At 48.7% G+C, this 21,474-nt stretch overlaps 2 protein-coding genes across 4 annotated transcripts; one reads left to right on the top strand and one right to left on the bottom strand.

The window, feature by feature from the left end:
• Positions 1-10,960: 10,960 nt before the first annotated feature.
• Rnf39 (ring finger protein 39) lies at positions 10,961-16,877 on the top strand. Its single transcript, XM_028856638.2, has 4 exons — positions 10,961-11,801; positions 13,560-13,582; positions 13,807-13,898; positions 15,523-16,877. The coding sequence occupies exons 1-4, from the start codon at positions 11,439-11,441 to the stop codon at positions 16,101-16,103; spliced, it is 1,059 nt and encodes a 352-aa protein (XP_028712471.1). The 5' UTR covers positions 10,961-11,438; the 3' UTR covers positions 16,104-16,877.
• On the bottom strand, positions 16,817-20,361 carry Ppp1r11 (protein phosphatase 1 regulatory inhibitor subunit 11). Of its 3 annotated transcripts, none has more exons than XM_028856639.2 (3): positions 20,013-20,361; positions 18,429-18,537; positions 16,817-18,018 (listed from the first exon to the last, which is right to left on the bottom strand). In XM_028856639.2, the coding sequence occupies exons 1-3, from the start codon at positions 20,079-20,081 to the stop codon at positions 17,816-17,818; spliced, it is 381 nt and encodes a 126-aa protein (XP_028712472.1). In that variant the 5' UTR covers positions 20,082-20,361; the 3' UTR covers positions 16,817-17,815. The 3 variants fall into 3 exon arrangements, with proteins under 3 accessions (XP_028712472.1, XP_037056173.1, XP_037056172.1); XM_037200278.1 differs by lacking the exon at positions 20,013-20,361 and adding an exon at positions 19,650-19,974; XM_037200277.1 differs by lacking the exon at positions 20,013-20,361 and adding an exon at positions 18,781-19,105.
• Between the last annotated feature and the right edge of the window lie 1,113 nt (positions 20,362-21,474).

The raw sequence follows: 21,474 nt of genomic DNA, 5'->3' as shown, positions 1-21,474 counted from the left end.
CTTCTGAAGAAATTCCCTCCCAGATTCAGCCTCTCCTCCTCTGCTGATGCCTTATTCATTTCTGGCGTTTGTTGTTCACTGCCTTACCCCTCTCCATCTTGGTGGGCACTGTCCTCCCCGAGTCCCTTTTCAGTGTCCACCTCACCTTTCTCCTCCCGGTAGCAGCTCCTCGCAGCCTTGTTGAAGTCACCTCAGGAGCTATTGTGGGCCCCTGTGCCCCTGCTTCCCTGGTGTCCCCCCCCACACACACTCCTCATGCCTTCCATGCCTCCCCTGCGACAGGGACCAGCATGGGTGTGGACACAGCTACCAAGCCCAGGTTTCAAAGATGCTCACAAAGGTGTTCAAGATGGTAGATAAAAGGGTGCTAGATGCCACCTCTGTGCCGGGAAGGGATCCAGGAGGGGAGCCAGGAGGCCAAGGCAGGTCCTGGGGTCAATTTTTCCTTTCAGAGATGCAAGGTAGGGTGGGGCAGGGCTGGAGGGGTGAGTTGGGGGATCTCTGGAGGCTTGGCTCTAGAGGAAGTCAGAGGGAGAGGCTGCGCTAATTGCCAGGCTGGCTGCCAGCAGCATGCCTGTGATACTTTGGCCACAAGTCATCAGGGAAGAGGAAGGAAAGAGGGAGGGAGAGTTGGTTCTCTGGGCCAAGACCCAGAGGCACATAGACTGGCTCTCGGCTCAAGAGGCTTTTCTAGGTCACTCTCTGTGTTGCCGGCTCCCTTCCCATGGAGCCTGCTCTGCCTCGCTGCCGCGTTTCTTTCATGTCTCTGACTCACAGTCCACGTCCCTGATACTCTTTGAGTCATTATGTCCCTGGAAGTCAGGAGTCGAGGTTCTAACACTGTGGGGAGAAGGAGCACTCCTGGCTGCTCTGTCCCTAAGGCTGACTTTGATCTTGTACAAATGAGCTTCTTATTCTGCCTGCCCCCGACCCCCGCCTCCCCCTCCCAGTTCCCCTACAGTAAGGGGGATGCTTAGATTCTTATGAAGCAGGTAAGAGAGCAGAAAAACATTTAAAACAACCTGAAAATTACAAATGCTAATGTTCACAGGAACTGTTTTGCTTTTTGGTTTCACTGACACTCACAATGCCATATGCTTCCCTTAGGGCCATATGGTTCATGACAGACAAATCAGCTTCACATACCCAACCTTCAACTCTTTGTTGCATAATCATTGTACATACTGATAGATTTCATAGGCATCATCCCATGCATATATCATGGCCTTGGACTACACTTACCCCCATCCCATTTCTTTCCCCTCCTCCTTCCATGGTGTTACTGTATAGTCCAGGTTAGCCTCCAATGCACAGAAATGGTTCCTGCCTCAGCTTCCAGCGAGCTGGGGTGACAGAGGTGTGCCACCATGCCTAGTCCAATCTTTAGCTTAAAAAAATTGTTAAAAGTGTTACGTGTATGTGTCTGTATGTGCACCACACGGGTTAAGCTGCCCACAGAGCTGCTGGGTCCTCTGAAACTTGAGTCTCGGGTAGTTGTGAGCCACCCCAATATAGGAACTGAACTCTGTTCTCTCAGTCTCGGAGCCACCTCTTTAGCCCCTTAACATATAAATCTTCATTCAAACCATGGCTCATCATCTTCCTCACCTTAGCTGCTGACAGCTGCATCGCCCTGAGCCAGGGCTCATCCACTTCTTCTCAGCTCCTCTTTTGCTCTCACTCCACATCCGGTCCTCCTGCCAATCACGCCGCTGCCCGCCATCAGGACCAGTCCACAGCCAGTCCCTCTCATCACCTCTGCCCCTTGTCTCATCTCACCCTACGCTAAAGAAAGTCCTTACAAAGACCCTGCCTCATGTCACCTCTGATTTTTTTTTTTACCATTCCCTCTACTACAGCATGTGATCTTTATGCTGAATCCTGATGCCTCAGCAGCTTCTGCTTCAGAGCTATTGCCTGCCCTTTCCTTCATCCTTACAAGCTTCCTCCAAATGAGCAATTGTCTCCTCCTCTCGCCCTCTTCCAATCTTGTTTATCACCTACTGAAATTCTGACTAAGGTGTCCTGCCCAGCATTCTTGGTCTTCCTTCCCAGGAAGGAAGATACGGATTGGTCATTCCTAATCCCCCCCCCCCCCCCCGCAAAATCTAAAATTGCAAATGCCTCCAAATTTGAAATTTTGAGTGCCGACCTAACTCCTAAAGTGGAAAATCATGAGATGCTCAAGACATGGAACAGCAAAGCAGACAGGAGTCAGGAGGAGACAGTGGAGGAGAGGACAGGGAGGTGGGAAAGCACAGGCAGGTGAGGCTGCAGGAAGGACACAGCTGTGCACAGCTGTGTGACAGAGACAGGAATTCCCACCACTCGTCTCCTCCCTGAGTCTATCTAGACAGCTAAAGTTTGTTAATCGATTCCCCTATTTCAGTCATAGCACTAGTGTGGATGTAGCACTCACCCTCTTGAGACATGGTAATGCCTCCTTTAATCCCTGTACTCAGCAGGCAGAGGCAGGTGGGTGTCCACGAGGTTGAGGCCAGCCTGATCTACATAGTGAAACATACATACACAGCCAAGGCTATGCAGAGAGACTCTGTCTCAAAAGATAAACAAAAAGGAAGGAAGGAAGGAAGGAAGAAAGAAAGAAAGAAAGAAAGAAAGAAAGAAAGAAAGAAAGAAAGAAAGAAAGAAAGAAAGAAAGAGAACTCATCTCTCATTTTCCTTACCCTCATCCTTTGAAGATCACACATTTATCTATAAATTATGCTTCAGATTTATCTCCTTATTCCAGCTTCATTCACTCCCACTACCTCAAGCCAACATTCCTCACCTAAATTACAAGGATGTTTTTCTCTCTTCAGGATGACCACCTTGCGTTACTCTGAGGGCTGCTATTAGCATGAAGGAGTTGAGGTCTTTCCCATCCTTGTCTCACTTGACTCCTCAGAACCTAAGATCTATCCCTTGCCTAAGCCTTCATTATAATCTTGAACCATCTTTATATCCTGCTCACTGAGCACTAGCTCTGCTTACACTAGCCCAGTGTCCTTGCCTCTGGGTCTTTATAAAGCTGTTCTCTCTTCCTTAGAAGCTCTTGCTTCCTCTCTGTATGTGATGAACTACTCTTCATCTCTCAGATCTTAGCATCAGCTCCTTAGAAAAGCCTCTTTCACCCCTCCACCACAGCTGAGGGTCTCTTCTGTCAGTGTCTGTGCTGGGTACCTGTGGAGTTCTTAGATTTATCAAATCACTGCCAGGCACGGTGTCCCATGCCTATAATTTCAGCACTTGGGAGACTGAGGAGGAACTTGAGATTGGTACTAGTCAGAACTACATAGCAAAACCCTGTTGTAACAAACAGACCACAACAAAAACAGATAAAAATACAAGGTCTCCATTTAAATTTGAGTTTGGGGTAAACAATGAATACTTATTGAGATAAATATGTTCCAGATAATATTTCCAGAATACTCATATTAAAATATTTATTATCTGGAATTCAAACTGAACTAGATGCCTTATATCTTATTTCCAACCCTAGATAGGTGGCTACTTCATTCCCCTTTTAGTTGAAAAAATTAGAAAGTACAACATTTTACGTCTCAGAATTCTTTAAGGCTAGAATTCTGGATATGAATAGATGAACTTGTATGAGTTTGAAAAACAGACGTACAGAAGATGTCATTGCCCTTCAGAGGAAGAAGGACAAGTTCCAGTAGACATGAGAGGTCAGTGGCAGAAGGACAGTGGGACAGTGTCTGACGTGCTAAGTAGTAGCTGCGACTTCTGAACTGTGGGGATTGATCCTGAAATGTCCCTTAGATGCTTAGGATCTAGTCATGACCTTCTGACTTTAAATCTTCTGTACCTTTCAATGATTTTATTATTATCTAGCTCCCTGGGTCAAATCTCATTCTGTTTAAAAATACCCAGTGGGCTTCTGCTTCCTGCCCTGAGCCTGACCTGATACAGTTCTCACCACCTTGTACTTTCCTTCATCTCATGTGTAATTGCTTAATATCCCAAACTCTTTTTTTTCTTTCATTACTGGGGTTGAACCCAGAGCCTCATACATATCTGACAAGCAGCTGTATCACTGGGCTCCATCTCTGGCTCTGTTGAGTATCTCTCTTGCTGCCTGAGCATTAAACCCAAGTGTCACTGCGCATGGATCTCTTCTTTGCTCTTTCTGTTTCCTATGAGTCTAGACGTCAACATTGGACATATCATATATTATGAATATCTAAAACTAGTGCCTATGAGACAGAAGGAAACCTGCTCCTCACTTCTAAGAGATGAGGATTAGGTTTTTCCATATATATAATATAAAAGTTATTTTATGATCTCTAATGATAAGGAGTCAGATTAAATCAGCTGCACGTGGTAAATTTAGGGATCTTGAGCAGGTGAAAAAAATGGTTTGGTGTAGCATGAATCTTAAAAGTTCTTATTAGCCACAGCCACCTCACCTTGCCAGTTTCTCAGCTGATCCTGTTTCCTCAGACTGGAAGCCTTCGAGTCCTCATCCAGAATGAATCTCAGTTGAACTGCTGCTCCAAATCCTGAAACCTTAGCCAGCTAAAAGCTTCTAGTTTCTGGTCTTCACGCCTTATATATCTTTCTGTTTTTGCCATCACTCCCTGGGATTAAAGGCTTGCTTTCTGGGATTAAAGGCGTGTGTCACCAATTCCTGGCTGTTTCCAATGTGGCCTTGAACTCACAGAGATCCAGAGGGATTTCTACCTCTGGAATGCTAGAATTAAAGGTGTGAGTGCCACCATTTTCTAGCCTTTGTATCTAGTGGCTGTTCTGTCTCTGACCCTAGATAAGTTTATTAGGGTGCACAATATTTTGGGGAACACAATACCACAGTTTGGAAGATGATGAGGTGGACATGAAAGAGAGATGTCCACCCTGCATGTCAATTGCATGGGAAATGGATTTAGAAAAGGAACGGAGAGGCTAAATCAGGGTGAGCTTCCAAACAGAAAACTTGGACCAGCTAATTCCTTCACTTAAGGCTCAGAACAAAGTCAGTTCTTATTCTGACCCCAAGATCCTGCTTCTGGTATCTCTCCACTCCCATGTTGAACCTTCCTGGTTAGTTACAAGGCTGCTAGCTAGATGACTCCTCCCTAGCTCTTCTCACTATGAGTCCCTCTCATCTGTCAGGGCTCAGCTCAAATGTCACCTCCTCAAAAGAGCTTCATCTATTACTCTATTAAAGCTACTCCATGCCTCCTCTGGTTAATCCCTTGTATATTATCCACTTATATTCTCAGAGCAGTTATCATAATCTATAATTACCTTGCTAATTTATTTGTTTACTTGCTTATTATTAGCTCCTGCCAATAGAATTCAAATTGCCCAAGGACAAGAAACCACCGGTGACTTCTCCTTTATACCCCAGCTCCTCAACAGTGTTAAGCATACACTGGCATTTAGAAAATAGTTGTTGAATGATGAAATGTTATGGGTGAGTGAATGGTCAGCTCTTAAAGGAATACTGCTAAGAGGCTGTGAGGAAGAAAGAAGGCTTGGGAACATTGGAGAGAGGAGAATGAATAGTAGATATTTAAAGGCTGGATAAAGACGTATCCAAGACATCGACAGGAAAGTTATTGGTAAGAAGAGGGCTAATGAGCATCCATGAAGATGAACACCCAACTCTTAGAGGACCTGATAAAAGGAAGGAGGGAAAATTTGTAAAGAGGCAGAAAAGAAACAGGACTGAGAGCAGGCCAGTGGTATGATGTGCCCTCAGATGCACAGCCCTAGGTTCATGTCTGAAAAGAGGAAGCAAAGTCTCAGAAGAAAAGACACTTAAGAGAAAGAGCACAGGACATTTGATAGAGGTCAGTGGTAGGTCATACACTGGCCTGACTCCCACTGAGGAACTCTGAACCTGTTCAAATTCCTCATCAAGCCATTCTAGGCTTAACTAAGAAGAAGGGCTGGATGGGTGAGATTCCTACAATAGTCCACCCATGTGAGCATCAGACTTCATCTAGTCAGATTCAGTTAGTCTTCCTACGTCTCCACCTCAACCCCAGCCCTCCTCAAACCACACGTCAAGACTCTCCGAGTCTTGAGAACAGTTGCTCTGGAGAACTTCCAAGTATACTGAAGAACATGGAAAACTGAAGAATCTTTTCTAAAAAATAAGCAGTTATTGGAGCAATCAAGATTGAAGGGAAGGCTACTATCATTGGAAATTGAAAAAGGATTGCAGTGTTGGCCATTTGTGAGTCTTTTCTTCCAGGTCTTCCTTTTCCACTTTCAGCAAAAAAATTCTTTGTTCAGTCTTTTCACTGTCCTCTCACTTCAACCCAACCCTTCCACTTATAGGTCACTTCCTCCAAGAGGCTTTTCTGAAATCACTTCCACTTGTCCTCCAATCTGTCAACAGAAAGAACCCTCAATCCACCCCTCGCCTCAGCATACTTGGTCTGTCTCCTTACACTCCCTAATTTAGTAATGATAGATTTGGGGTGGTGATGGATATACTTCACCTGCCTTATCACACACTCTAAGGGCAGGGACTATGACTGTTCCAAGATCATTCTCCCAAACACCTCTTCACGCCTACCTCCCCTCCTTGAAGGCTTAAACACTTAGGGACTGTTTAAAAAGATGAGATGTTACTGATACAGAAGAAAGACAGACTGGAGGATAAACAAAATGAGTAAAAAAAAAGAGAAGGAGAAGGAAGGGGCCGCCCCACTTTTAATGTTCCTCAGCAGCAGAGGTAATGAATGGGCTATAGCACAGCACCATAAGTAGGCATCCTGAAAGGGGTGGGAACAGTTGTGTAGGAGGCACCTACTTTAAGGAGGGGCAGGATTCTGTCACAGTCAACTGGAGCAAGCAAAGTCAAGCCAGCACACACACACACACACACACACACACACACACACACACACACTCAACTCCACCCTTCCATTTATGGTCATAGAATGAACTCTGGGGAGGATCAGGGGATCATTAATAGGTAAACTCATTAGGGAGTCTAGAGAGGGAGGGAGAAGCTCTTGAGAAGTGAAATGTTTCCTGGCAGAGTTCAGGTCCAAATGCCTTTTCCTTTACCCATGTCCTAGAACTACCAGGTGTGAAAGGTTGGAAAGCAGGCTGTAAAGGTGAGGGAGGTCCTCACCACCTGGTTACGGAAGGAAAGCAACAGCTAGTCATGAGCTTCTGCAATCAGACTGAACTCCAGCTTTTCTATCACCCAAGCATTCTCCAGGACCATCCCCCACACCTGCCAATGAGGAAGGACTACTGACTGATAAGAGTGTCTTTGTCCAGCACTTAAATGGGATGAGCAAAATCAGTCAGAGGATCTTCTCACTCTGCCCAATCAACAATGAGTAACTCAACAACTGAGTAGAGATATTGAGACACTGTGCTGGGCACTGGGCCAGATGTGTGTCAGGCAGTCATGAACATGAAGGTTACATTCCTGTTCCTGTAGGACTTATTATCTGTTGGATAGAAATAAAAACAAGTAAATGGATTATTGAAGACAAAGATAAAGATGATGAAGATAATAAATAAAAAGGACAATTCACTCCTTTGAGGAAAATGACTTGAAATAGAAGTGGTATTGAGGCTGGAGATGCAGTTCAGCAGGTAAGAGAGCTTACTGCTCTTGTAGAGGCTAGGGTTTGGTTCCCAGCACCTACACCAGGCACCCTACTTACAACCACCTAGAACTCCAGCTCCAGGGGAGCAGACACCCTCTGGCTTCTGGGGGAACCTGTGAATATGTGCACATAAACTCATGCAGGAACACCATATACATATAATTAAAAAAATAAACATAAGTGAATGAAGCCCTCTATAGGGCTGGAGATGTAGCTCAATGATAGATTACTTCCCAGCATGTGCATCCCCAACACTGACAAACAAATGTCTGCTCTGACTGTATCGCCTTTGAGTTGAGACCTGAGTGAGACGAGGGGAAAGGCATGCGGAGCTTTCTCCACAGTGAAGGCACAATGAGTGCAGAGTTCCTACATCTGGAGCAGCCCTGGAATGTTCAAGGAGCAGAAAACAGAAGGGTACTGCAGCCAGAGCAGGAAAACAAAAGAGGAGGGGCAGGTCTACTGCAGACTCATGATGCAAGACATCATGCAAGAGCTTGGAAACTGCTGATGTCTGGCACTCATGTCCAGAGGTTCTGTTCCATTGGTTGGAGGTGTCATCTGGGTACCAGGAACTTGGTGGTTTCAAAGTCCAGGCAAGGCTGTGAATCACTCATTTATTATTTTTCAAAATTATTTTTTAAAATTCTCATGGGGTGTGTGTGTGTGTGTGTGTGTGTGTGTGTGTGTGTGTGTAAATATATGCTACACGCGTGGATGTGCCCAGAAGGCCTGAAGTTACAGGTGGGTGTGCATCATCTGGTGTGGGTTCTGGGAACTAACTCGGTCCTCTGTAAGAGTCGCAAGCGTGGAACCAGCTCTCTAGCCCCACGTTTGCTGTCTCATCATTCTTTAGTTCACAAATGTCTCACTGGGGTAAATCAAGGTGTCAGCAGGAGGTGGATCCTAATGGATGCTTGAGTGGATAATTCATTCTCTTAGCTTTTGCTGCTTCTCGAGGCCACCCATTTCTTTACATCATGGCTCCCTTCTTCAGTTCTCAATGCCAGCATTGTATGAGGCTGGAGAGATGGTTCAATGGTTAATAGTGTGTCAACGTTAGGATTACTACGGCTGTGGTGAAACACCATGTGCAACAGCAACTTGGGGAGGAAATGGTTTGTTTCACTCATACTTTCATGTGACAGTTCATTGTCAAAAGCAGTGAGGGCAGGAACTCAAGCAGGGCAGGAACCTGGAGGCAGGAGTTGATGCAGAGGCCATGGAGGGGTGCTGCTTACTGGTTTGCTTCTCATGACTTACTCAGCCTAATTTCTTATAGAACCCAAGACCAACAGCCTAAGGGTGGTACTCCCCACCATGGGCTGGGTCCTCCCCAATTAATCATTAATTGAGAAAATGCCCTACAAATTTGTCTACAGCCATATCTTGTGGAAGCATTTTCTCAACTGAGGCTCCCCCCTCTTCAATGATTCTAGCCTGTGTCAAGCTGACACAAAACTAGCCAGCACAGAGTGCTTTCTGCTTCTGCAGAGGACCTGAGTTAGGTTCCCAGCACCCACACTGGGTGACTCACAACTGCTGTGAGTCCAACATCAGGGGATATGATGCTCTCTTCTGGCCACCACAACCCTCCCCCACACACACTTTCCGACAGACACACACATATGCACACAAGTAAAAATAACATGTTTTTTAAAGCCAGCAATGTCAGGCCGAGAATGCCGATCAATAGCTCTGGTTCTTCTCTCTGTTCTCACCCTCCACATTTAAGAAGCCTTGTGATTATGGTGGACACACCTGTGTACTCTGAAATAGTCTCCCTTCTTTAAGCTAAACTGATTATCAAATATAGTACCACCTCAAATTCATTCTCCATTTCTAAGCAAGGCAATGTATTCCATTTCTAGGAATTAGGATGAAGTGTCTGTGGGGCATGGTACCATTCTGCACACATACTGTTGAAATGCGTCTTTTGCAAAACAGATTTAGATCATATTTGGGTCTTTTTTAAAAAGTTTGGGTAGTGTTTTTTGTTTTGTTTTGTTGTTGTTTGTTTTTTGTTTTTTTTTTTTTTGTGTGTGTGTGTGTGTGTGAGAAAGAGGGGGGGGAGGGAGGGAGGGAGAGAAAGAGTTTCATATGTAGCCCAAGTTGGCATGGAACTCATGGCGATCATTTTGCCTCATACTCCCAAGTTCTGGATTATGGGCATGACCCATCATAACCACCCTCATTTTGATAGTCTTTTGCCCAAGTTTTATCTCATTTTGATGTTGAGCTGGGAGATTGGTGAATGTGCACGTATTTGTTTGTGGAGGTTTGTTTATCATGGTGTCACATTTGAGTCCCTCTCTATTAACTATGGGGGAGGAGGAAGAAGGGTGCCTGGAGGGGGTGCCTAATAAAGTGCTGCTGCTCTGTAGAGCCTCAATGCCTTGTTTTGTTGTTATGAACAATAAAACTAATGACAAGATCCCTCTCCGCATGTTTTGGTTGGGTATGTTCTTCTGTCCCTCAGCAATCTCCTGACATTCAGTGTTATGAGAATACTGAGATGCATTTGTGATCTTTGTACTCTCTGAGTGTATCTAAAGGCTTCTAGACACTGGAGTTAGGCATCAGTGAGCATGATACATCTACATCAGTGTATGTGGTCACATGTAGGGACACACAGAAGCTTCTTCAGAAATCCCCAAAGGTATCCAGGCAGAAAGGCTTAGAGGAGAGAAAGGGGAGCTAGAAGAGGAAAGAGCAGGAAGACAGACTCGTCAGGAGGGAAGAGCAATGGAAAGAGGAAGAGATCGTGATGGAAGTGAGGTGCGGGTACAAGGAAAGGTCAGAAAAGAGAGCGGAATGGAGCTCCCAGGATCTGCAATTTAAACTGAAAATAAATAAAAATAGGCAAGTCGATTCCCTTCAGTAGCACAGGCAGAAGATCTAGGTATGGTCCACTTTTGAAGATCCAGGTCTCTGGGCCTCAGAGATCTGGGACGGCTGAAACAGGTAATTGTCAGGTACAAAGAAAAGGGGAGAAAGAACGTTGAAAATAAGAACACAAAGGAAAAGGATAGAAAAAATAGAAACTTCGGGCAAGGCGGGCGTTGGGGGTAGGGGAAGGACTGAGAGAGAGCCCTAACCTGAGAGGCAGGAATGTAGACGCCTGCTTCCAGCCCTTATCCCAAAGACTAGGTGTCCCCAGACCTTAATAGGCAAGGCAGGAAGATGAGGCGCCAGGAGTGACAGCCACATGCCAACACTCAGAGGCCTGCCAAAGCCACACAGTCCAGGACCCAAGCTTCCGGGCCCCCAACCCCCAGATGTAGGTGTGCCAGCCACCTGGGATGACTCATGCCCTGGCGATGTGGGCACGCATGCCAAGAGAGAGCCTGGGCACCCTGCCCACCAAAGGCACACCACAGGCTAAGGGGGAGATTCACGCTCCTCAGGGACTCACTCACGGGGGGCGAGGGGGGGGGCTACCAAACCCAACATTGCCACCTTGCCCACAGCTCATGCCCTGGTGCTCACCTTCTAGGCTCTGGGACCTAGGTGTCTCAGTCTCTACACCCTGCTCCCCAAAACCTTACTAGGAAAGCGGGAGAACCAGATGAGGCATTACGCAAGGTCTGCTGTTTACCTCCTGCATGGGGCCTCCTCCCTCCCTATAAAACCTGACGTGGTGAGGAGACGCGCTGAGTCCGATCTGGGTAAGCGAGGCAGCCCGGGAGAGGGGTAGGTAGGAAGCGCGAAGTGAATGAGGGAGGCGCAACGAGGGGCATCGAGTCAGCACGCAGCGGGGGTGGTCCGCCACCTGCGCCCTCGGGGGCGGCTGCTACGGTCGCGGATCAGGGTGCGTCCGGACCCCGGCTTTCCATGGAGGCTCCCGAGCTGGGCCCGGGGTTGGTGGAGCGTCTGGAGCAGCTGGCGACGTGTCCGCTGTGCGGGGGCCCCTTCGAGGACCCAGTGCTGCTGGCGTGCGAGCACAGCTTCTGTCGCGCGTGCTTGGCGCGCTGCTGGGGGACCCCGGCGGCGCCGGGCTCGGAGACGGCGCCCCCTTCCTGCCCCTGCTGTGGCCAGCCGTGTCCCCGACGCAGCCTGAGGTCTAACGTGCGTCTGGCAGTGGAGGTGCGCATCAGCCGTGGGCTGCGAGAGAAACTGGCGGAGCCCGGTGCTCGGACTGGGAGACGACGCGGGGGCCGCATCCCCACCATGGGCTGCCTGGACCCGCATGGAGAGGTAAGGCGGTCAGCCTTTTTTGCGGTGAAGAAGAGGTCTATGGATGTCCTAGCAAAGTCGGACACTCGTGCTTTTAGCTCTAAAGCCCTAATGGAAATGTACGTAGTAGACAGCTTGGCGCTAGGAAGGCAGAGACAGGAGGATTGCTGCAAATTCGAATCCATCTTGGTACACATAGCGAATTCCAATCCAGAGATGGCTAGTAAAAAAAGAGAGAAGAATTTAAAATAAAAATTTTAAGAGACAGAGGGAGGGGGAGGAAAGAGGAAGGAAGAGAGGGAGGAAGAGAAAGAGAGGCCAAGTCTTGAGTGAATAGTTTGAGAAAGGAAGTTAGGAAAAGCTGAAAGGAGTTGACACTTGGTCGGGGGAGGAGGAGGAGGCTGGACAGAGGCCTGAGTCTTATCAGTGGAGATGGAGATTAAGATGTTGTAGAGGCAGAAACACGCTGGTGGTAGACAGAATGCTTAGTCCCTTGGAGATCTCAGAAGCCTCCTGCAAAGAGCATGGGAATTGGAGCCAGGACTGAGCAGGCTCACTGGTGGGAGCAAGAAAAGGACGTGGAGGGGGGGGGGGTGACGCGACTCGACACCCGGGTTAGGACGAGATGGAGCCCAGGGAGGGTGGTGATAGGACCGAGTGAACAGAGTCACTGGAGCCAAGGCTGAGACTGGGTGCAGAAAAAGCGGAAGTGTAGGGATGGGAAAATTAGGAGACTGGAAAATGGGGTGGGGGTGTGGTGGTCGGATCCAAAGTGAGGCAGGGGTCCCCTAACAAGCTCCAGCTGAGCTGTGAGTTGTTATTGTTCTCAGCTCCTCCCAGGTCCCCAGGCGGGGGCGGAAACTGGCGGAGGCGAGGTCCGGGTGAGCAGCTGGCAGGCCTCTGGCTGGACTCCACGTTACAGTCCCACTGTCTCCCCACTGGGCCCTCCCTGGGCCCCTTTGGACATCAACCACTCCCATTCCTTCGCTGTACCTCAAGGGGATCACATCTGGTTTACTTCCCCTTAGCCGCCCTCCTGCCCTGGGTCCCGCTTCCGCCCCTTTGAAGGCTTCGCAGACCTAATTAGTCTACGTGTAATTGCGTCCTCTCTTTTCCCCCTTGCCACACTGCCCTCTCCAGCCATCCTCACTGCGCTACAGAAAAGAGGGATGGAGGAACCCCAGTGTTTGGAGGGGAGAAAACCAGCGCCCTCTTCTGGCTGCCGTGGGTCCCTATGAAATCTGTGGAGCCTCTTGGGACACTTCTGAGTTCAGGGGCCCCGGGGGTTGAGATGACATAAAACAAAGAGCCCAATAAACGCCACTGAGCTTTTAAGACAAGAGGGGAAGCAGCTTTATTGTTGGGCTTTTATATAACAACTCTTAACTCAAGTAATATGGGTGTGTTCACTTTTTATGGTGAAGGGGTGGACATTTGTCTGGAACACACTCAAGAAACTGGGAAAGGATAGCATTACTGAAAGAGAGCGTGGGCTGGGAGATTAACAAGATGTAAGAAGTAGGTATGTTGAGGCTGAGGAAAGGAGAACCCTTGGAGGATGGAGTGAGGAGTGTGAGGAGAAAGTGATGTTGTAGTGAACAGAAGGGAAGGCTGTGAAAGAAGAGGGAGAACAGAAGAAAAAGGAGCAGAGGAGGGAAGAGAGATCATTTTAGGAGGGGGAAGAGAATCAACCACTCAGAGCTCACCTGAGGTGGAGGGGAGGATGCCTCACAATATGAACCTGACACTCACGCCCATGTTTTCTTTTGCCCGTACCAGGATATGAGGAAGACATGGAGGCGGTGAGTTCCATTTTTACTGTTTCTTCCTTTCAACTACCTGCAACCATAACCATCACCTCCTCTCCAGACCCAGATCTTTGTCTTTGTCTCAACTTACCAATAGGCCTTCTGGAGTATAGCCTCACCTGTTTCTGTTAAGAGCAAGTGGGTTAGGAAAAGGGGTCGTCAGAACCAGCATCAAAAGACAGGAATGCTGTTAACTTCCTGATCCTTCCTTTGTCCAGATTTGATGTCCCAACACCCAAGTCATCTAACTCAGAGGAAGAGCTCCCTGAAGATTACCCTGTGGTAAAAAACATGCTCCACAGACTCACAGGTGAGGAGGGAAGAAGGGAGGGATCATAATCTGTGCTCTGTTTGCTCCCTTTCAGCTGTCAAAAATGGTCGAAACCCTTTTGGTATCTGTATCGGTTTTGATTTCCTAGGGCTGAAATAACAAAGTACCACAAATCGGTGACTTGAGGAACCATCCACACCTCAAAGTACAGAGGTAGAAGTGTGAGGGCTCAGGAGAGGTCTGTTCCATGCCTCTCTCCTGGCTTCTGGGGAGGCTCAGCACTCCCTTGACCCACATATGACCTTACTGGGCTTCCTGTGTGCCTGTTTCTGTGTCCAAGTGTCTCCTTCTCCTTTTAAGGTAGCGGTCATACTGCATCAGGGTCCACCCTAATGATCTCAGTTTTTAACCTGATTACCTTTGTGAAAATCCTTTTCCCACATAAGATAAATTCAGAAAAATTTGGGAACAAAATTGAAATGCCCCCTGCCTTTCTAAACACACACACACACACACACACACACACACACACACACACACACATGTATCCCAGGCTGGTGCAGAACTCTAGTCCTTCCTGCCTTCCTGTCTCTGCCTCTAATGTGCTGAGGATATGAATATGTAACACCACACCTGGCCAGGAGGCACAATTTAACCCAGAACAAAATCTGTAATTCCTCAGATCTCAGTCACTTTTCATTATCCTTTTGTGTACACCCAAACAGTACAAGATCACTCTCAGGAATCCCCACTTCCACTCTCTCCCCTTGCTTTTCTTGAGAAGGGTCCCAAGATTCCAGCATCTCCTACCCCTTTGCCCATTCCCAAGGTAGCTCTCCATTCGTTTTTACAGTGCCTAGAGATGTTCCACCCCTTAATCACACATTCATCCCACTTCATCCAATTTACTTCTAGTTCCTAAGAAGTATTTCCTTAAAGCACCCCATACCTACAAGGCCAGTGGCTTTTTCTGGTCCCTTTAGCGATCTCTGTTCTCTGTCTCTCCTCTGGCCACACCTCCTATAGAAACTTGGAGGGTGAGTGGCCTGGTTTTACTGGATACCTTGGAGTCCTCCCTTTGCCCCTCCTTTAAACACTTTGGTTCCTATCAGGTATCAGTCTCTCTCAGTAGTCTTGCTGACCTGGCTCCCAAGCCCCACCCAGATGCTGCAGATTCAAGGGTTTATGCTTTGTTTTGTTCATGAGAAAGGGTCTTATTATGTAGCTCTAGTTGGCCTGAAACTTGCTATGCAGGCTGGCCTCTAACTCAGCCCTCTCTGCCTCCCGAGTGCTGGGATTAAAGACATGTACAGTGCGGCTTGTAGCTGGTTGCAGTATTAGTCCTCATTCTCCCTAGGTCAGCTACTCTTCCTCCACCACCACCACAAACCGGACGGCCTCCCCTCCCATCTCCACGCTGCATGCAGTCCCTGCCCTGGACCAGCATGGTCCTTGTCCAAATCCAGTTCCACAGAGGTGCCGCATCATAGCGCAGGGTGGCCAGCCTCCGCCTGCTCTGTGCCTTAGTTCTTTCCGATCCCAGTCACCCTTTGAGCTGTCCTGGGGACTCAAGCACTTCTAAGTGCACTCGCTTTCTCTTCTCCACCCTTCTCGGACTCAAGAAATTTGACCTGTGGTGTTCCCCCATGCCTCTCTTCTGCAGCTGATCTGACCCTTGACCCTCGTACTGCACACCGTGGTCTGCTCATCTCCTCTGACTACCGCGGCGTGAGTCTGGCTCCACCTGGAACGCCAGAGCCGCTGGACAGTCCCGTGCGCTTCGATCAGCTCCCAGCCGTGTTGGGTGCGCAGGGCTTTGCGTCAGGGCGCCACTGCTGGGAGGTAGAGACCGTGAAGGGCGCGTCCTTCAGAGACTCAACCGCGGAGGATGAGGATGGAGGAGAGAGCTGCTACGCCGTGGGCGCGGCCGGGGAATCCGTGACACGCAAGGGCCTCATCAAGCTGTGCCCATCAGAGGCTGTGTGGGCCGTGGAGGGCCGCGGTGGCCGCCTGTGGGCGCTCACGGCCCCAGAGCCCACTTTGCTAGGCGGCGCCAGGCCCCCGCCGCAGCGCATTCGCGTGGACTTGGACTGGGAGAGGGGCCGTGTGGCCTTCTATGACGGCCGCTCCTTGGACTTGCTCTTCGCCTTCCAGGCACCGGGCCCCCTCGGGGAGCGCGTCTTCCCGTTGCTCTGCACGTGTGATCCCCGAGCCCCTCTGCGCATCGTTCCGGGAGAAGGCTGAGGGGTCTAGTCATCTACCTCCTAGCCTAGCCTAGCCTAGCCCGGATGCCTCGAGGTTACTTCTCTTCCGTGCAGAAATCCCCACCTATTTCAGTGATCTTGTCTGTACACCTGCCGCAGCAGGAGTATTAATAAGCACCCTTTACCCACTCACATTCTTTCTCCCAAAGCAAGACCTCAAACTGGCTTGTACAACCGTGCCTTTAAGCCAGTCTGGTCCTGCGTCTCCATGCCCTAACCCAACCTCTTCTTTGAGTTCCCTTTCTGTACCATTCCAGACAGGGATAGAGAAAGGCTCTGTACCACGAGTACTGGGAAACAGTCCACATTTACCTCCAATCCCAAAGGGCTCAGGGGCTGATCCACAGCAGGAAGTCTGGAGCCTCCTGCTGATGTCCACTCTGAGGATTTCCCTCAAGAAAAATAAGTTCTCCTAAAATAAGATGCTTAACTCATAACTTAAGCCACTCAGACCTGAAGCCTAAAACAAATTTTGGGATGTGTATGCAAGCCAGTCCACCCTCTACATTTCTTTTATGACTGTTTTCTATGCTGAAAGCCTTTTTCCTTTAAATGCCTTCTTGGAACTTCATATTGCACACAAAAGAACCAATGGTGCTACCCACCTTCTCAGCCAGGGAGCGACCCAGGCCTCCCAAATATCCTTGTATAGTCTCCCCTATGTGTATAAATCAGCCTGTATTTAACACATTGTGCAATGTTGGGTTATTTATTTTGTGCATCTGTGGCAATAAATGAGATCTCAGTGGTGGCATGGATTCTGCTGATCTCTGTACTGTGCACAGCTAGAGGCCTGGAGGACAATACCCAGATCCCAGCACCAGTTGGGGAGGGCTGAGAGAGCAAGACACCTGGGTTGGTAGAGACATCACAGCCTAGGCAGGAAAGGGTAGGAGTATACTGCAGGGGCCTGTCCCCTCATCTCTTTGTTCTCTCCCTCTCCTTTCCTTTTAGAGACCCAGGCCCCTTGGACAACAGTGCTGAAGCTCAAAGATTAAAGGCTGAGAAAATCGTTGGCTTTAAGTCACTGGTCTGAGCCAGCTTTGTCAGAAAGGTTATATTCAGGTCACGACTATTTTGGGGTCCACTTTCCATGAGAGGTGTGACCGACAAAGACCTCTCCTAACTCCTTATAAGGGCCAGAAGGGGTATCTAGGAGCAGAAGGGCTGGGGACCCTATGGTCTCCACACAACCTTAGATCCCACAGGCAAGGACTGATTTAGGATAATTGCATAAGTGGAAGAACTGTAAGCCAGGATTAATATGCAGAGCTGGGGCACAAGATTGCCTGGAATCTAACTGGGGTCCTGGCAGTGAAAGCTGGGACTGTTGAAAACCCAGTTTAGGTGCTTGGGACTCAAGCTAAGGGTGCAGGTGGCCAAGATAACTGGATCCCAGGACAGGTAGTTTGGCAGTGAGAACAAAAGGAACAGACTGGGGCCACGGTGCCTGGATCCCAGGCAAGGGGGCAAACTGTGGGGAAGAGGGAACTGGGAGAACCCAGAAGCCTGGGTTCTGGAACAGCAGCAAGTCAGAATTCCAGGATCTCTCTCCGCCCTCCTCTTCCTCTTCTCTATCAGGCAGGAGAGGGAAGGAGGGGGCAGGAGAAGGGATCAGACCATGGGTTGAGTCCCCATGTAGCCAGATGGATACATTTGGGGCCAGGCAGACACATGACAAGTGAGAGGGATTTAGTGCTGCATAGGTCCTGGAGGGGGCTGAGAGGGGTCAGGAGGCTGGGGGGGAGTGGTTGGGGTAGGTCCTGGGGTTGTATGACGCCGTCCTTTGCGGTGACCCCGGACACAGTGTGTATGACCACAGCCTTCCTCTTCATCTTCATCGCTCTCGGTGGAACTCTCACCAAAGGCCCGAGGTTTCTCATAAATACAGCAGCCTAGATGGAGAGGGAGGAACCCAGTTAAAAAGGATGAAGAACACAATGTTCAGTCTGTGCCATTTCCACCAGATCTACGTGAAAATTCTCTCCCACCACTGTCTCCTACCTTCCAGAATCCAGCTTCCTTAGCCTCCCACCCCGGGACTCAGGCACTCATTCTCCCACTCTGCCATGGCTTGCCCCCCAGACTTGGAAACGCGTACTTTTATCCCCACCCCCATCTATGTTCCTTTCCAACCAAGAAGAGAAGTGTGAGCAGCACGTGGGAGGCCGGGCGGGGGCAGTGGCTCGGGCCATGGTCGTGGCTGGGGGTGGGGGGGTGGGGGGGTGGGGGGAATACGGGGAAGGATGGGGGGGGGTTCAGGAGGCCGGGCAGGGGCAGTGGCTGGGGGGGGGCGCAGACTCACATTTTGACGAGCGTCGCCCCATGTGCTCATTGTCCACGGTGTCGCTCGTCCACTCCACCTTCTTCTCTGGCTTCCGTTTCCGAAGTTTGATGGTTAGGCTCCGATTCTCCTGCAAGGGTAGGAGGTATGGGCCATCTAGCTAATCTCCTCTTGACCTTTCCTGTTTCCCAAGGAACCTCCTCTGTCCTCTTCCCTGGCTCAATCCATACCACATACCACACCTCTGGAGAAGCCAGGTGCTGGGAGCCAAAACAGAACATGTTTTTAACCTGCTCATGAGGAATATGAATTCCTGTCTTTGAAAACTACTAGTATGCAAAAAAAAAAAAAAAAAAAAAAGACAATTCTTAACCTGGGGCCAGTAAATCTTCAAAGGAAAACACAACCCTCCTTGTTTCTTGTCTTCTTTCCCCATCATCCGTGGTGTTATTAATACAGGAAAGTTATTTTCTCAGTTCCCCGTGACTGGCCTTGGCCTCCTTTTCTTTCCCCACACCTCTTATTCATGTTCTCTCTAAAGAGATTGCATGCATGTAATCTCAGCACTAGGAGACTGAGTCAGAAGCCAGCCTCTACAACTTGGTAAAGCTTTTTCTTTCAAGAGCAAAATAAAATTTTTAAAAAATAATAAAGCAAGGCTATGGAGACAGGTCTGTTGGTAAAGTGCTTTCCTGAGTTTGATTCCCAGAATCCATATTTTTTTTTAAAAAGTCAGATGCAGTGGTGGTGCAGTACTGGAGACGTGGAGACAGGCAGGTCTCTTGCCAGCCAGCCTAGCCAATTTGGGCAGCTCCATGAAAAATGATTGTCTCAATCCAACAAGCAAAAAAAAAAAAAAAAAAAAAAAAAAACGTAGACTGTGCCTGAGAATCATCTAAGATTGACTTCTGCCCCCCCCACACCTGAAAAAACAAAATAAAACAAAAATCCAAAACCCTCCTCCTCCAAAGAAAGCCTTCATTCCTTCTTCTCTCAAGTCCAGGGCTCTCTACGTCCTACCCACTTATTCTCTAATCCTGACATCTCTGGTAATGATCACTAAACTACTAAACGCCTTCAAACCCAGACATTATTACGCCCAACACATCTTTCTCCCTTTGAAAGCAATAAAACTTGTTTTTGCAAAAATTCTGTTTGCTCATTGCTTCTCTCCTCTCTGATCTGTCAAAATACTACCTTCACCTCATTTAGCTTCCCCATCCCCTCCACTCTGACACGTACCCACTCCATGACTATGTACTGGTAAGTACTCGTCCTTTATGTTTGCCTCCAAAACCATGCTTTCTCAAATGGCCTTTCATTTCCTCCCACTACCCTCCGTGCTCCTTAACCCCGTTTCCGTTTATTACGTACACAGACCACCACGCCAAGTCACAACACCTATACACCCTAATTGTAACTGCGGATTAAACGTTCCTTGACTTTTATGATTTGAGCCACTCCAAGCATCCCCAGTCCCTTGCGATTTTCCCAAGACTCAACCCCACATGTCCCAGATCCCAAACCCTCCAACTTTCCAAACCCCTATTTCCCTCCCAGTACCTCCCAGACCCCTACACAGGCCCCCCCGCCCGGCTTTCTCACGGGCTCGGTTGTCACGGTAACCGTTGTCTCAGTGACGGTCTCACTCAGCCCGGCCCCTGCCTCCGCCATGGCTAAAGCGAAAAGCGAGGAAGCGGGAGGAGACACCCTTCCCTTTTTCTGCGCCTCTGAGATCTAAGAGATCCGGTACACGATTCGGAGTAGTGACCAGGATCCTCTGGCTTCTTATTCTCCCCCCTTCCTCCAGGGCCTCTGCTTCCCCACCCCTGGGGATAACCTGTCCAACCCCACTTCCGGCCTTTCACTTCCGGGTGTGACGCATCCTGCAGAAACCAGCTTCCCTTCCCCAGCACCGCTGGGCCAAAGCGCAGGCGTCACCAGATTAGTTCCGCCGTACTGTAACAGTGCGCAGACGCCGCAGTTAGCAGAAGTGATGTCACCGTGGGGCGGGGCCACCTGGCCCAGGGCCTAAGTTCATTGGAGGAGAGTCAACTCCGGGCTGCGGGCACGGAGGAGGTGAGCTGTATGTGCTCAGTATCCCCTTCCCCAGTCCGCTGTGTCCTTAAACCTGGGTGCAAAAGTAAGTGGGACTCGGCCAAGTTCCACTTTCTTATCATTCTGCCGAGAAATTGCTTTCCAGGTGCAGGAAACGCACTGGGTTCTAGTCCTCTCCCTGTCTGTACGTCTTTGAGGGAAGGTACACCAAACTTGGAATTTTCCGACCATGGCAGGCCCTAAGATCAAAGTATGAGATACCCAGACTGCCATTTACAAAGACTAGGCTGCAGGGGACGGGGCAGCAAATTCAAATACATATGGTTAAGTTTTGTTGAATCTCTCACTACCCATCCCCAGATCCCAACTTTTGTTTCCTTACAACGAGGAACTAGATTTAGATAGGATATATGTATAATATGTCTGCCTTTTTTGTATTGGCCTTGTGATGGTTAACATTACAATTAGTTACTATGCTTCAGAGACCAAAGAGAAAAAAAAAATGCCTCTGGCATGTAAACTCCTAGCTTGTACAGACTGTACCCTACCAGTCCACTTTTTTTTCCCAGACAGGGTTTATCTGTGTATCCCTGGACATCCTGGAACTCACTCTGGGGACCAGGCTGGCCTCAAACAGAGATTCGCCTGGCTCTGCCTCCTGAGTGCTGTGATCAAAGGCATCGCCACCACCACTTGTAAAGACTGTTCTTAAACTGACAGATCTTGTAAAATTTGCTGTTATAGCAAGACAATAGTTCATAAGACTAACTGCTATTTCTGCTTTTGTAATCAAACTTGCTTACTCTGCTCAATGGCTAGGACAACTGCAAGACATACATGTAAAATTAGACCCTGCCTATTTGTAGATAGAATACATGTAATCTTGTGGCCTTGGGCTGACTAGATGCTGCATCCAGTGCCATGAGTATCCAGAACCAGTATTTAATAAGGCCTCTTATTAAAATTTATTCATGGTCATCATGAATCTGAGTGACCCCAGACCCACAAC

This window comes from Peromyscus leucopus, chromosome 16_21, assembly GCF_004664715.2.
Source record: "Peromyscus leucopus breed LL Stock chromosome 16_21, UCI_PerLeu_2.1, whole genome shotgun sequence".
NCBI classification, from domain to species: domain Eukaryota; kingdom Metazoa; phylum Chordata; class Mammalia; order Rodentia; family Cricetidae; genus Peromyscus; species Peromyscus leucopus.
This window is presented reverse-complemented; position numbering and strand designations above follow the sequence as displayed.

Bases quoted from the DNA above. Each gene is read 5' to 3' on its own strand.
- Rnf39 (XM_028856638.2), top strand. From the start codon at position 11,439: ATGGAGGCTCCCGAGCTGGGCCCGGGGTTGGTGGAGCGTCTGGAGCAG. The intron at 11,802-13,559 runs GTAAGGCGGTCA...TGCCCGTACCAG, and splicing joins GCCTGGACCCGCATGGAGAG to GATATGAGGAAGACATGGAG. The intron at 13,899-15,522 runs GTGAGGAGGGAA...TCTCTTCTGCAG, and splicing joins CATGCTCCACAGACTCACAG to CTGATCTGACCCTTGACCCT.
- Ppp1r11 (XM_028856639.2), bottom strand. From the start codon at position 20,081: ATGGCGGAGGCAGGGGCCGGGCTGAGTGAGACCGTCACTGAGACAACG. The intron at 18,538-20,012 runs GTGAGAAAGCCG...CTACCCTTGCAG, and splicing joins TTACCGTGACAACCGAGCCC to GAGAATCGGAGCCTAACCAT. The intron at 18,019-18,428 runs GTGAGTCTGCGC...CTCTCCATCTAG, and splicing joins GGGGCGACGCTCGTCAAAAT to GCTGCTGTATTTATGAGAAA.